The sequence below is a fragment of the Solea senegalensis genome, linkage group LG6, assembly GCF_019176455.1.
Source record: "Solea senegalensis isolate Sse05_10M linkage group LG6, IFAPA_SoseM_1, whole genome shotgun sequence".
In the NCBI taxonomy this organism is placed as follows: Eukaryota; Metazoa; Chordata; class Actinopteri; order Pleuronectiformes; family Soleidae; genus Solea; species Solea senegalensis.
The window spans coordinates 7,410,765-7,426,078 of NC_058026.1; the positions used below are offsets into that span (position 1 = coordinate 7,410,765).

Below are 15,314 nucleotides of genomic sequence, written 5' to 3' on the forward strand. Positions count from 1 at the left end.
TGATTCTTTAGTGGTTTTAATATACACTCTACAATAAATATTTTCCATCATTTGACACAATTTACATTTTTACAGTAAAAATATATTTATATATGTAGAAAAAAACAACAAAAAAACAAGGTTAAATTTCACCAAAATCCTCCTACAGGCGAGATAGCATGTCAACTGAGACTCATACGCTGTGACCTTAAGAAAAGAAATCCACAGATAGCTGCCGTGTCTAGCTTCATTGTACTCCTTTTTTTTTTTTTCTTTTCTTTTTTTTAAACATTCTTTGTTGCTGAGCAGGCTAACTCCTAACCAAAGGTTCATGGCAATGTAGTTGAGCTCTTCAGTTCTGTAAATGCCCCCTGATTAGAGAAGAAAAACACATTCCTAAAGTTTGACTGAATTGGAAATAACTAGCAGATTAGATATTAGATTGTTTACACACAATCCAGTACAAAGAATTACATAACAAGTCCACAAAATGAGGCAAAAAGTGTATGGGCACTTGACTGTACGGTGTGGGAGCACTTGTTTCCTCTGGTAGTGGTTCTTGTGCTGGTTCAACCACAGTTCTCCATCAGTGGTCTGAGTCCTCAGCGGCCCCCAGAGCGCTGCTGCTGATGGGAATGTTTAGTCCGCTTGTTGAAAGGGTGCACCGGGACAGGGAGAGGAAGGACATCAAACGGCCTCCTCTCACTCAGCAAATGTCCCCTGGGCAGACGCTTCATGAAGTGGGCCTCCCTCTGATGCTGCTTGGTCTTGGAGGCCTTCCTTGGACGGCCCTTGCGTGTGAAAGCCATATACCAGCCCTCGTACTTGGCGTTCTGGAGGGCCGTATAGTTGTTTTCCAGAACAATCTCGGTGAAGATGCAGTCTTTGCCACGTCCTTTCCGCTACGCAGAGAGGAAAAAAAAAAAAAAGGGAAGAACCTTAAGTGCTTGGGGTGATTTCAGGAAAGCAGAGACAATGTCTCCTATTAGATCAAATACCCTTTAGAAACCTCAAGTCTATTCTTAACATTCTGGAGTAACACTTTCCCAGAAACAGATAAACATCACCATTTTTCGCCGTATTCTAATGCTGCCACAAAACAATGAAGTCCAGATTACCTTGCCAATCAGCTTCCCCCGCTTGTTCATGCATATGTAATATCCTGTCTTCACCCCTTTAATGCGAATGCGACTTCCAAAGGAGTCTGTCTCCACCTCCAGTTTAGCTGCACAGACAAAAGAAATCACACAGAATGAAATGACAGTCGAGACACGGCGCAGGCATGCAGAGTTATCGCGGTGCAGTGTGCGAGACAAATGCCCCTCTTTCCTCCAAGGGTTCTTTTTTTTTTTTCTCTCCTCATGGGCCGCAATAAACTGGATTTACACCGTGTCATCATGAAATCGTTATTGAGAGGATCATGAAGGGAACATATAAACTTCATGACAACCGGCAGCCTCCTTTCAACAAAAGCATGCGACGAGTCTTCCAAAATAGCACCAAATGATAGTGATTTTGCACGGCGCGATTGTTGCGGAACGTCTGTAAATGCCGTGCTGTGATGCATTTCAGACTGCGGATAAAGGAGAGTGAGAACACCGCGCTCGGGGACACAGCCACAAGCACAGAGCAGCGGTCAGATTTGGGCCAGTTACAAGAGTGACACCCACTTAGGACATGCAGCCAGTGTGTGTGTGTGTGTGTGTGTGTGTGTGCGTGTGTGTGTGTAGGCGGTGAAATAGAGAAGACAAAAGCACGCACAGTAAAGGGAAAAGGTATAAAGTGAAGATGCTGACTTCACCGCTCCTTATAAATTGAGTCATACATTGAGTTGTAAAGCAATGAAAATTCCTCATAAAATCCGCCCCCAAAGAGAAGGCGGTGGGCACAGTGGTGGTGGTGGTGGGACGGATGGATGGAGGGTGGTGGCAAAATGCTTTTGGTGACAGAAAAGCTTGCTCCCTTTACATTTTCCTCTGCTCAGAGTAAAGATAAATGTACATGAGCACCAGCGCACTAATAATTAAATAAATAAACGATGAAAAGACGGCAACACTGATGCCACCAACTGTATACACTTTCCACTTCTGGCCGCCTCGCACCGTTGAATTTAAACTGTTCCCGTGTTTTTAACATGTACATTTTTTTGGTATTTTTGGGGCGTTTTTTTTTTTGCTCAGGCTTGAAGCTATTTCTTTTTTTTTCTAAAAAAACAACCATGATGGCCTTTAGCTGTCATCACTTCCTCCTGGATCTGGCCACGGCACACAGGCTTTAAAGGTAAAAGCCGCTCCGTCGTTACAGAGATAATAAAAAGTGTTTCCCCGTGAATGGATTAACATATGTGGACATTTTGTTTAGCTATACCTGCACACTCTATTAGACGACTTTATTTAAATTTTAGAACTTTATTGAGCATTTATAAACACGCGAAACACTCGCAGGGAGTACATATAAGTTTAGTGGCGCAGCGTGGATGTCGAAGTACAACAGCTCTGAATTATTTTCAAAGTTTCAATGCTTCTCAAAGTGAGGGTCACAACCCACTGGTGGGCCGTGGAGGTATTGCAGGTGGGCCTCAGACAGACAAAATTCTCTCGTTTACCAAAATGTGATATTTTACACTTCAACGATGCAAGTTCTCAGTTGGGGCCAAAAAAGTGATCACAATTATTTTGATTAATATAATTATTAGGCTTATTTATGATCATTTATTGCTAAAAGGGAAAAAATACTTTACTTTCATTGTGATCTGTTCACTTAAATGTTGTGCTAATAGGCACAGAGGGGTGTGGGGTGGGGGTTAGCCACCTCATTTGTATTTTCTGACCTTTTGTTTGACCCCTTTGTGTGTCTACAGAAGTCTAGTGAGAATAGCAAAATAATAATGATAGATATGCGTGACCATTGGACCTATTATATCATAAGATCATTTAGTTTTATTTGATTAAAAAAAGGTTTTTCTACGTTTTCATAGGCGTTGTCAGACTGTTGCACGACTGCCCCCTTCTTCCCTTCCCTCTGCCTCCACTTTGAGAACTTAGCTACCTTTTTTCGCGATCGCAAATCTGTTTCACGTTAAAAGCACCAGCACATTTCGCTACATGTATTGTACTTGACTTCCCTCCTGCAGCTTCTGACAGTGGTTTAATTGTGGGTTGTAAAGAGGCTGCGGCTGCTGCATCGAGATATTAACATATGGAATATACATATCTTTCTTGAAGGGCATATTGCAAAGACTGTGATAAATGTTGATTGTGTATCACGCTATAGTTTTGTTTGGCCAATGATCTGATCTTACAGGTAGATTTTTATTGTCCCCTTTTATTTTATTTGATCTTTTTCTTCCAGTATATTAAATCCCCCTCAACATACTTCATACTGCACCACCCTCACACCAGAGAAATAAGAAGAGCATGGATTTTTGGATTTGCAGTGAGAGGCTGAAGTTGGATTTAAATGATCATGTTTACATTTACTGTGCATGTTGAGTTGCAGATGCTTCCCCCAGGACAGAGGTGTATCTATTGACCTTTTAAACAAATAATAATAAGGTGCAACTTTGATTTTTGTTGACACCACATTCTCTCGTTTGTGCTGTAGGTATGGATTAGGTTATGTGTGCTTGTTTGTGTCGTATGTATTGATTTGTACAAGTTGTATTGCCTGCACATCAAGTCTTAAAACTTTAAACTGAACTGGTTGTTACATCTTTATTTTACCAATCCACAGAACAGGTGATATTGTTCATGTTTTCCCATATATTATTAATATCCCAGTGTCCGCACAGGTTTTACGCGCAGTTTGGTTCTATGTTCGCATGATATCTTCATCCAGTATTTATGCCATGTTTTCCTTAATACCGTGCAACTCTAAATGATTAAAAACACGTTTGTCTGCACGTGTGCTGTCTGTGGCTCTCACCGTGCACCGCTCCGTCGTCTCCGTTGGCGTTGACCCTCTTGTTGGCCAGGACCTGGACGTGTTTGCCGCTGGTGCGGCTGTACAGCTGGTAGGTGCGGGTCAAGCGGCGGCTCATGCGGTCCGACAGGCGGCTCTGCTCGGTGACATGGTGCTTGAAGTTAGGAGGTGACTGCACAGAGTCCTGTCGGACGATATGGGAAACACATGTCACGGTAAAAAAAAAGAAGTCGTGCAGAATTGCGCTTTTGCAGCCTGGAAATATTAATGTCCACTCAGGAGAAGAGAAATTAAGAGAGGGCCTCTGCTGTCCCACAGTTCATTAAGTCATTCATCATAAAATTTTAAACATTTCATGCTGTTTCCGCCTCTGCACATCTTAGCGGAGATGCTTTCAATGACCTCCGGGGATTTACATTTCCCTTTCATATGTTTTTTTTTTTTGGTTTTAATAATTCCTTTTTTTTATTATTTAATCTATTGATTTATTTATTACTTCATTACACCGATGATCTTTCGCCCCTTCTTGACTCCGTTTTCCTCTCATTTCACCGTTCCTCCATCCACATGTGTTTTAACAATTACCTTTTAGGCTGGGGCTTTACCTCTTTTCAAGATGTTTGAATTGTTGCCAATTGCCATAGCGCTCATAATAAAATGTTTTCATTGTTATTGCAGCCCATTGCAGAGGTAGAGACGGGGCACCATAATCTTCCATGAATAACTGCTATAAGTTTTATACTTAACAACTGCAGAGGTTTACGCGGCATTAGTGTGTTTTACTGGAGTGAAAATGTTGAGTTACCTGTGCGTAAAAGCAAAGCGCCGTGAACTGGAGTAACCTGAGGGAGGCAAAATCAGGGGGGATTAATCAACTGTAACCTGTTGCTTGAATTCAGCGAGTTGCAGTGAACGGCTGAATTAACGTTACTTACAGATAACCTAACCTCGATGTTCTCAGCCTCATCTTGTAATAGTTCAGATATTGCTTCATGAATACTCCGCTCATTCGCAGCTAGAAGCTCTTGGAAATACAGTTCCTCCTGATGGGGATTTCAGATTTTCCCAGATTTATGTCCCTCTTGTTACACATAGAAGGCGATAGCCGTGAAATTAAGAGATCCAAAACTGTCAGGGTCCCACGCGGGGAAAGGTTCCACTCAGCGCTCTACATGAAGAAATGTCCAGGAGATTTGGTTTGGACTCCGGTGCCAATCCAAACTCCGGAGAAAGTGTCGCTGTCACCAAAAAAAAAAAAAAACAACACCACTAAATCCTCTTCGTGTCAATCACCCACTTTCTCCTTCAAGTCGAAATAAACCCGTCTTTGACTTTCCGTCACGCAGCAGTAGCGTTTTTAAATTTTACGCACGGACCATTACGCACCAGCGTTAAGATACGCGCTGAGAATTCCCTAAAAACAAGTGATTAAAATAGAAAAAATAAACTTCTGAATGAAGTCCATGAGTGACAGCGCGGGTGTGTTTGCCTTCTGCGCAGCTCAGGCACTGGTGCCACAGATGTCTCTCTCCATAAGGTGCGCAGATAGTAAAACTCCAAACATTAACCTTCCTCCCACACGTGTGTTTCTTGTGGTCGCCTCCAGTCCACATACAGCATCTGTCTCCCTCTACATTTAAATACTTTAACTTGCGGGAAAGTCAATATCCACTACGAGAGCAGGCGGAGCGTTCAGGCAGCAGGAGCCAATTTGAAACTGAATACTTGTTTAAGCAGTTTTTTTTTTAATTTGCCTGCAACGGTTTTCTAACTAACCCAAAAACACACAAACAATCATTATTGAAATGTACATATGTATAAACAAGTATAGAATGAAATGTTAAAAAGAGAGGTGAGCCTATTTTGAGGGAAGGTTCAATATATCAGTGTATGTCTTCAAAAAACTGTTTATACTGAGCAATTAGTTAAGATTGAACACCATAATTCCTCCAGCACATGCCATTAGGTTACATTAGAGTGTCTTCATTCATGTAAAAATCTCTGTACAGTTGTTTTTGCTATAAGCACAGACATCCACATGGGAGAACCTCCTGGCATGAACTTCAGCAAATCTACAGTTACATTAACCAATTCCCCGACTGCAGGTTAGAGATTGTTTGGTGGCCCCACTGGATGGACCTTGATGTACTTTTTTTTTTCTTTTCTTCATCTTACATATGTAAGTAATATGTATTCCATGTGAACACATGACACAAAATGGTTTTCACACAACATCTAAAGCCCTTTTACCTTTGGATACAAATGCTCTCTCTCTCTCTCTCCCACAGTCACTCCTCCATAACTTTTCACCAGGCAGCCGGGTTTGATTTTCAGAGAGTGTGTCCTGGGCCCGGTGTGCTACTCTCACAGCGTGGTTTTCATACACTACATCATGTGATTATATTGTAATTATTCTCTGTGACAACAGATCTGCAGGGCTTCCTTCAGAGGAACAAGACTGTTAGGGAGGAGAAGGTGACGGCTGTGACTTTGGACCACGTCAGTCACAAACTCTTGATCAGTTGCTGCTTCAACATGAAGATTGTGGTTGTAGATTTTTCACTTGAAATCAATACGTTTTCATCACTTGGACACTAATAATAAGATACATCTCAGAAGATGTAAGATTGCACCTAACACTTGTCTTTCTACTTGGTTTTGAGACATTTATCAAGTTTCTTTCTTGATTTTAAAGTAAACGCAGTGCTGTATAGTTTAAATAAGTGAAGAGGTATGCTTTCACTGAGAACTCAGTGATTTATTTGGTTAAAAATGACCACACATCGTGGTGTAAAAACAGGCACTGCCTTCAATATGTCTTCTGACGCTGCAAGTAAAAGTCATTTCAGACAATCATCATCAGTGGCTCCGTACCTGCACTTTCAATCAGAATAGAGGCTCTAATCTACAGTATAGGTTTTCTGACTCCAAACCTCTAATCAGATTATCTTTCCCAATGAGCCAAAACTTCTTTTGGCTCGTTTTTGGACTTCTGTCACCTGTGAGGCTGTGGACACAGGCCCAAGTTCTCTGTGTGAACAGTATCAGAAATGCTCTGTGTGTGAGAATAAACTCACTCACACATATTATGAGTGAGTGAGTTGGGTCCGTGTCTTAATGCCTCAGCTGTAAATCAGTCATTTTAGCCAATGCCGGGGATTTAGGGGGTGAAAATGGACCTGCCTTATTAGTTCCAGTGGGACACGGCAACAAGTGATTTTGCCACCTGGAACAATTCAGCACTTTGTTCTTTCATATTTTTGAACCCTAAGCAAAGCAATGATCGCAAATGTTGATACGAAATCCACATGCATGATAATTAAAGCTGCTGGGTGTGGGATTTTCTTTCTCAATTTTTACATAAAGACCACACAGTGACTCATCAAATGTGACTGTCTGAACGCACAGCTTAGCTCACGTGAATGAAATTTGATTAGGAGACACAGGAAACCTGGAGTCCCACAGACGGCTGGTCTGTGTATATTTATATTTAAACCTGCTGTGATAGGCTACTGTAAAAAAAAAAAGGGTTTGGGAATAAACTTCAGACTAAACATCAAGTGTAAATGTTATTTTAGTTTTGATGGTTGCATAGCATACTGTGTGGCTGTATGTCAGGTTAACCCTTTAACACCGAGCGTATCGCAGACGAACAAGTTTATGCAAGCGCACTTGCAGTTTCTGAAAGTTGGGAAGTTGCACGTCAAAGCCAACGTGTGGTTATTACAGTAACGTCACTTGCACTGAGAATCAGTGTCTTTGTCACCAAAACTCAAACAAACGTTTCTTTAAATACGTTTTATACTGTTCAAATTTCAATCTTAACACGCAAAATTTGGTGTTCATGTACAAGTACAGTGTTTTAACGGTGTCTCAAATATGGTAAAGTTTTTTATTCACTATTTTAACATGGCAGTAAGTTGTAAATAACTGCGAGACATTTGAAGTTATTCTGGAAAATTGCACTTACAGGACATTTTCTGGCCCTTTTGTGGTTAAAATAAGCAAGAAAGTCCAGACGGACATTTTGAGGCTTAGGTGTTAAAGGGTTAAAATGACATATGATGTACTATTTAAATTTGTATGTCTGTTTGATTCATAACACCTTCCACCTACGGTGTTCTTATATCTGCTGACATTCACGCTGTGAAAATGAGACTCTTATTTTCGCGAGCACAACACTATCTTATTGCTCTGAAGTTGTTGTGGGTTTTTTTTTCCCTCCCCAAACGTCTTTGTCTACTCTTGTCACGGCCTTGGATCGGGTCAGCCAAGACCAAACAATGACACAAGTCATGTGTCTTTATTGTTCGAAAAGCTGCCTCCAGTATTCTCCCACATTCTCAATGACAGTCAGTCAGTCAACGGACAAATCTGAGGAGAATTTGATCAAACGTGAAATAAAACCATAATCAGCTACAGTGCAAGTGTTTTTCCAGCAGCTTTTAATGAATGTGTCTGTGTGTAAGATTCTAATAAGGTTAGTGCTTTGTTTAGTTCTGAGAATAATTATTCATCATTACAACAAATGATCCATCATACGAGGAGAATGAATAGTTTTAGTGCTCTGATAGAAGAATAGCATTGATTTTTATAAAACGTGTACTATTACTTTACTTTATTGTCTTTTGAACAGACAATCCACTGGAAACTTGATTGAATTATTTAAGTAACTATAGGCTTAAAATAATTATGGGACAAAATGTACTTTCTTGCCTCAGAGTTAGATTAGAAGATTGATATCGCACCCATATTTGTCCACTTATTTAAGTCTGCGCCAAGCAATAATCTCACATGTCGTTTTTGTCGGCTTTTCTTGTCTGTTTGTTTGTTTGTTTTGGCAGTGGCAGCAGAGGCGAATAACTGACACCCAGCAAACAGACCTGCACCTGATCTGAATCCATCACAAGTTTAGTATGTATGTTCCTGACCTGTATGTTCCTTATCATATCTTGATTTCAGCTATTTTTAGTAAAACAAGACAGGAATCACTAATAAATGTATGGTGGATAGACATAGGGCAGGGGCTTTGAAAAATGATGTTTATCTTTATTTCCTTTCTTTCTTTCATTGCGAACACTTACTTTTTGAGGGATCAAGGCAATACATGAAAGTGGCTTATTATTTTGTCCACTAAAATATGTATCACGTTCTTTGTCTACGTCCAAATAAGATCTTGAAAACGTCCCAGCACTTCAATGAAGTCATTTGCACACGAAGAGGTACACATTAAGAGTCCTGTCCATCTTTGGATCCATATAATTATGCCAGCAAGTTTTCTCAAGCATGAACTATACGGATATAATGCATATTGGTATATGAACTAAATCATTTTTCAATATTTATTTCAAAGAGGTAAAAACAGTAATGAAATGTCGACAGTTTTCTTTGTTCTATATTTATATACATATATATACATATATATTTATTCTGTTGTATATATATATAAATGTATATATATATACATTTATTACATCTATATATAGGTTTTGTGGCTCCAGATTATATTCATTTGGGTGAAGAAGTGACAAAAATGTCTCTTTTAACACTAGTGGGTTGCACACCCCTGCTCGGGCAAAGCCAAAACTTGTGGTGTTCCCTTGTTGCTAGTGTCCATGATAAGCTAAAGCTAAGCTAACAGACTGCTGACCAGATGTACTCTCACCACACCACATAAAGCTGCACGCACACACACGTGGCAACAACTGAAACGCTGATCTGTCACTTTGATAGGGGATGTGTCACACACATGTGTGTGAGGTCAGTGTTTATGTGTGTGCTTCATTGCAAGTGTTAAGTGTGCGGCCTGTTAGCTTAGCTTAGCAATAACCCTGGGAACAAGGGAGAGCCACGAGTCTGACCTTAAGCGTAAGGTAAAATCTGTTTACTCATTAACATTTCACATCTTGTCTGATTAATCAGACCAAGACTGTGGCGATGGTGGCTCAGTGGTAGAGCGAGTCGTCCTTCCATTCGTTCGGTATTGGTCTTACCATTTCAAAATAAAACGTTGTGGGGCCGACAGCTAACTCGCCGTTTACCCTGAATGTTGAACTTTTCCTTTACATTCTTTACATTTTTGGCTACATTCACTTTACCCACAGCATTGTTAAAATCTGATTCAATTCCACTTCATTCCGATCACATGGGACGGTAACGATAAGTGTCTTTACGTCTGACTTTGACGAGAGCGTGGCTGCACTCTCCACCGACACGTGTGCATGCACATGCCATCGAAAACAACAGAAAACACGATGGGTCAGAAATGGGAGCTGTCGCGAGCGGTAGTCTACATCGGTGGTTCTCAAACTTTGTATACCGCTTTATACCACATTTAAATACAGTGGTGTAAATAGGTCGAGCAAAGTCAGCGACGGACTTTTCACAGGAGGCAGATGTATTCCCAATAAGATCATTTGCTCTCTCATCATCCTCCTCTTCCTCAGGTATACTTCACACACTGGTATAGTGGAATTAAATTAAGATAGAGCGAGAAATAAGGTAGTTATTACTAATTAATTTATTATAATTGATTTGTAATTTGGTTTGAATTTTCTACGCTATGTTATCGGATACCCATAACCTTTCTGAAGTGCCACCAGAGGAAGCTTGTGTACCATTTTTTGTCTTCCGGAACTGCTCTGAAGGTTTGACTGCGCGGTCAAATTTCACAATAATGCTTCCTGTGTAGCAGAAATGTACGTGTTTCTAAGATCTGGTGGTTTGGACATGGTTGTGGATGTCTGCGGAGGTTACCAAATATCAAAAGCCTTGTTCCAGAATCTATAGCCACTTTGCAGAAAAAAACATTGCTACGGACCCTGATGCTAACATTACTCCCACCAACGCAAAAAATGATGACCTTGTGTTGCATAATATAAGACAGACACACTAAGTTGAAGTGACACAAATCTGATTTCCAAATTGAAATTGACTATCCAATTTCTATGTCCACATAGCCTCACAAAATCCGATCTGAGTCACATCAATGGAAAACAATCAGATGAGTCACTTCAGCCGAGAGATGTGAACACAGCCTCTGTCTTAGCGAGGTCGTCTCACATCACATGCCACGGTCTTTACTGCTTAAGTAAATGTGACAGAGAACATTTAGTTCAGCGCTATGGAGGCGATACATCTCTTTGACTTCATTACACTTCACAGCAGCCACTTATAATTTAGAAACAATTTAATCTCGGCAAAGTTAAACGGCGTTTGGTTCAGGTGAGCTGTCAGACGGGCTCAGCTAAAGTTCTCCAGAATGTACATGAAAGGTTCCTGCTGAAACATGATCAAAAGTTTTTCTAGTTTTTCACATACCTAACTGTCTGCTGCCTCACTCCTGAGGTTCTCTGGTGACCAGCTTTTCTGGCCTCCTAATGAGTTTGAGAAGAGTTGATGCAGCTCCAAGTTTTGCCCCAGATCCCCACTCTTTTTTTTTTTGCCTTTTCTCCTCATCTCCCAATGCTGCTTTTCTCATTTGGATCCCAGTTTGCTCACACAAAGCCTCGGTTATCGGAGAGAGAGGTATAAAAACAGCAATTGCCGCGCTGAGAAAACAAAACAAAAACATCTGAGTGTTTTTTTTTTTTTTTTTTTTGGCAAAGACGCAGTTTGGTTATTCTTAGAAGAGAAGTGACTGAATGTCTGAAAAGGCAACAAGCAGACCACTATTCAGTGAGAGGTATTATTCCCTCTAGCTAATGTGAGACATAAAAATACACACTCCTGCATAAGGCAGAGCCAATGGAAAGGTAGACACCATAGAGTAAGAGAAAAAACAGAGCCAGGCAGAAAGAAGAACAGAATATGAGACAGTGGGTGTGTGGGTGTGTGTGTGTGTGCGTATGAGTGTGTATTTTTGGGTGGAAAGAAAATGTGGGATGTTGTGGTTCTCGGTATCATCTGGTAGCCGCGTCGCTCACCTTCCAAACCGCAGCGGCTTTTCAGAAGAAAAACTCTTCAACCACCTGTTGTAATTATGCAGTGCTGCTTTGTTGCAACAACGTGAACCACACACTGTAATAACGGGCCTGTGACCACATCCCCACACCAGTAATGTACCTTGAACTGGCCGGCGACTACGTGCTGCTGGCTAACAACTTCATCACTGGAAGGTGCAATTTGTTCCTGGTGTGTTTGCACATGACAATGATGATGATGATGATGATGATGATGAGCTGCAGGATTAATGACGGACATTATGAAAATTGAACTGACAATGATAACAGTTAATAAAATGGATCCCACTCTCATTATTTTTATGGGGCTGACCTCCTGGGAAAAGGCTGCGTGAGTTTGTTAACAACATAGTTAAATTTACAATTACAGACAGGATTTTTTTTACAGGGAAAACCCTCATATGAGCCACATGACCTTTGCTGAGAAATTTACATTTAAGCATTTATCAGATGATTTTATTCTAAATAACTTACAAAAGAGGAATAAGCTACATAGAAGAAGTCTTGGAAAGAAATCCACTATCCTACCACACAGTACTGTAGCCTGTTACCTCTAGATTACAATTTTCAATGCACACATCTCATGTGTAACATAAATGCGTACACCAATACAACTTTCATAACCCAAGGTTTATCCGCAAGACAAGACGTCATGGACACAGGGTGTGCCATAACTATATGACGTGGGGCTATAGTATTTTAGTTTTTTAGTAAATTTAACTGAATCAAGATTACTTATGGCGTGTTTCCATCATGGTACAGTTCACTTTGGTACTACTGCAAATGGTGAGACAAAAAATGTACCGTACTATACCAAACTGTACCGTTCCACTTGGTGGAAACACTCCATAACAACACCAGTAGACTGCAGCCGCTTACGATTAAATATAATTATTAAATACCTGATGGTTTATGATCATTTATCAGTGACTTACTTATGTTTCTCACAGAGAACTTCATTATCTATTACACTTTGTTAATCACTTATTAATATGCATCACTAGACTGGAAAAATATGAATAAGACTACTGGCACTTTCTTAGTTTCTTGAGCTTATTAACCGTTAGTGCTCATACGCAGCAGGCGCACACTTGGTAAATTGCCATGGGAATAATACACAACTCCTTATATGGACATTGTTATTATTATTATTATTATGTGTGTGTGTTTATAGGTCACATCTTCAGGCTTTACAAAATGCAATTTCTTTGTCAGTAACAAACGTTGTTTCGTTAACGTGAAGCTTTCACACTGTGGTCTATATTTGCTATAATCTGATATAACAAATTATCGTTGTATTCCATCACAATCGCAGTTCTTGAATGTGAATATCTTTCATCATTTTTCATTTATTTCACATGTAAAGCTGTTTGTAGCATATTTACTATGGCTGGTGTCATGAATGATGTCTCTGTTACAGTGCAAGAGGGACGTTAACTGTCCTGTGCTGTGCCAATAGAATCAGGTCATCAGGGCGGGGTGCATGCATGGGGGCGGGCAGTCTGTCTACCCTTCGGTCCCTTAGATCAGTTCAGTTGCATAGTGATTATTAGCTGAGTGTATGTATGTGTATATGTGGCGGTGTCACAACGCCAGCGCCTGAGAAAATTGTTACAGTGAGAGCATTTGGATAATCAAGTCAAGGTTTTTTGCCACTGAACGACGCTGGGAGTAGCACACTTACTCGGGTTCAGCAGAGCAGAGCGCTTGAATTACTCTTTAACTGGATGAAACGACTGTCTGGGAATGACCCCGGCGTGTAGAAGTGATTAAGGGGGACCCATTTTTGCCATAATCCAAATGTGTTTTCATAATGACTATACGAGTGCTGTTCCGAGTGATATTAAATAGTGTAAAGCTCTCTGGTGAAGCTTTTAACAACAGCGGAGAGTAGCTGTTCTGTTTTACTATTTTTCTTGACGGGCCTGTATTTAAGTGTCTCAACGATAATTTTATCATTCGGTGAGTCTTAAATGACTCATTTGCCCTCGTCAGAGCAGATGAAAGTGAAGGTGATGAAGACAAAGGGCCCCGCAGTGGCATCCCCATCAATTCCCCGTGAGGAAAGGTGTGTTTGCATGTAAGTGTGTGTGTGTGTGTGTGTTTGTGTGTGGCGCAAAGCAAAGCACTGGCAATGAAGTAGAAACCTGCAAAGTTGTTGTTGGCTCAGTCCAAGTGCTCTTCTTTCCCAGCGTCTTGAATGTTTCCTCCGTATTTCAACCCGTAACCCCCCACCCCGAATGGAGTGTGATTTACTGTCTTGTAAACACATAGGAAGTAGCATTGAAAATGGTTTAACAAAGTCAATAAAAGCAGACATCATTCCTGGTATCAGGGGGGTGGTGAGGGGGAGTCTGGGGTGGATGAGGGCAGGTATCCCCCACCCTCCCCCCCCTCACTCATTCATCTCTCCATCGTCATCTTTACTCCTTGTCTGTCATCTGTGTCCTCTCTTCCTTCTCTTTCACGTTTCTATTTATCCCTGTTTTCATATCATCCTCCTCGCCCTCCTACATGCTCCCTCCTCCAAACTCCCTCTTTCTCTCTCTTGCTGCCTTTTTTATTTCATGTGCTGGGCAGTGGACAGTCGGAGCAATGGCTTTAACAGACCTACCTGCAGTGCTGCTTAGGGCGGCTCTTTCATCTGGGCTCTGGAGAAAGAAGCCCCCGGCCCTGAAACAGCTGTGTGGACCTGGGAGTGAGAGGACCATGAAAAACGCAGAGAAGAAAGAAAGGAAATTCAATGGTCCCCCGGGAAAAATGTACCTCCCCGTGCTTCTCTCTCTTGCTCTTTCCCTCCTTCTCTCTCTCTGTCTTAATCTTCCTCTCATTTTCTTGATCTCTGGCTTGCTCACGATATGAGACATTTCCCCGTCAGTGTGTTGTTCTGTCCTGATTCTTTAGTTTCTTACAGTTTTCTCACAGTTTTTAACTCCCAAACCTAAAATGACCCGGGGTTACGTTTCATACTGTGCTGCAGATTTTCTCTTTCCACTCAATTATCAGACTGCAAAAGGACAAAATGAGCTGTAAGATGAAATCCAGGGGCCTCACATGTGAGATATGTAATTCAGGAAATGAATCTTTTTAAGTGTTATAGTACCTGACAAGAACAAGAAATTCCAAGGATGAGTTTCTTTTCTTTTTTTGGTCAGATCGGGTATGACAGAAAGATTTCCTTCCTAGGATTCAAGTTAATTAACAAGGTTTTAGCCAAACTAAGTGATTTGCCTTCAATTTATAATAACAATTAAAACACAAGTGAAGTGAAATTATACTTCACCTATATACTTATAAACACTCTTATAAACTTATAAATGCTCCAATTAGAATTCCAACAGGGGTAAACTAATCAACCTTTTCTGGCTAATTTCTTGATCGCCAAATTTCTCCAAGTGTGGACAAATGGGATAAAAGTTAAGGCCCTTAAAGTACATATAAACTGAATAAACT

At 40.7% G+C, this 15,314-nt stretch overlaps 1 protein-coding gene across 1 annotated transcript; it reads right to left on the minus strand.

Moving 5' to 3' along the window:
• fgf8b (fibroblast growth factor 8b) lies at positions 1–5,159 on the minus strand. The gene is made up of 5 exons (XM_044029186.1): positions 4,836–5,159; positions 4,706–4,742; positions 3,904–4,084; positions 1,098–1,204; positions 1–881 (listed from the first exon to the last, which is right to left on the minus strand). Exons 1-5 carry the CDS (start codon positions 4,907–4,909, stop codon positions 582–584), a joined length of 699 nt encoding a protein of 232 aa, XP_043885121.1. The 5' UTR covers positions 4,910–5,159; the 3' UTR covers positions 1–581.
• Between the last annotated feature and the right edge of the window lie 10,155 nt (positions 5,160–15,314).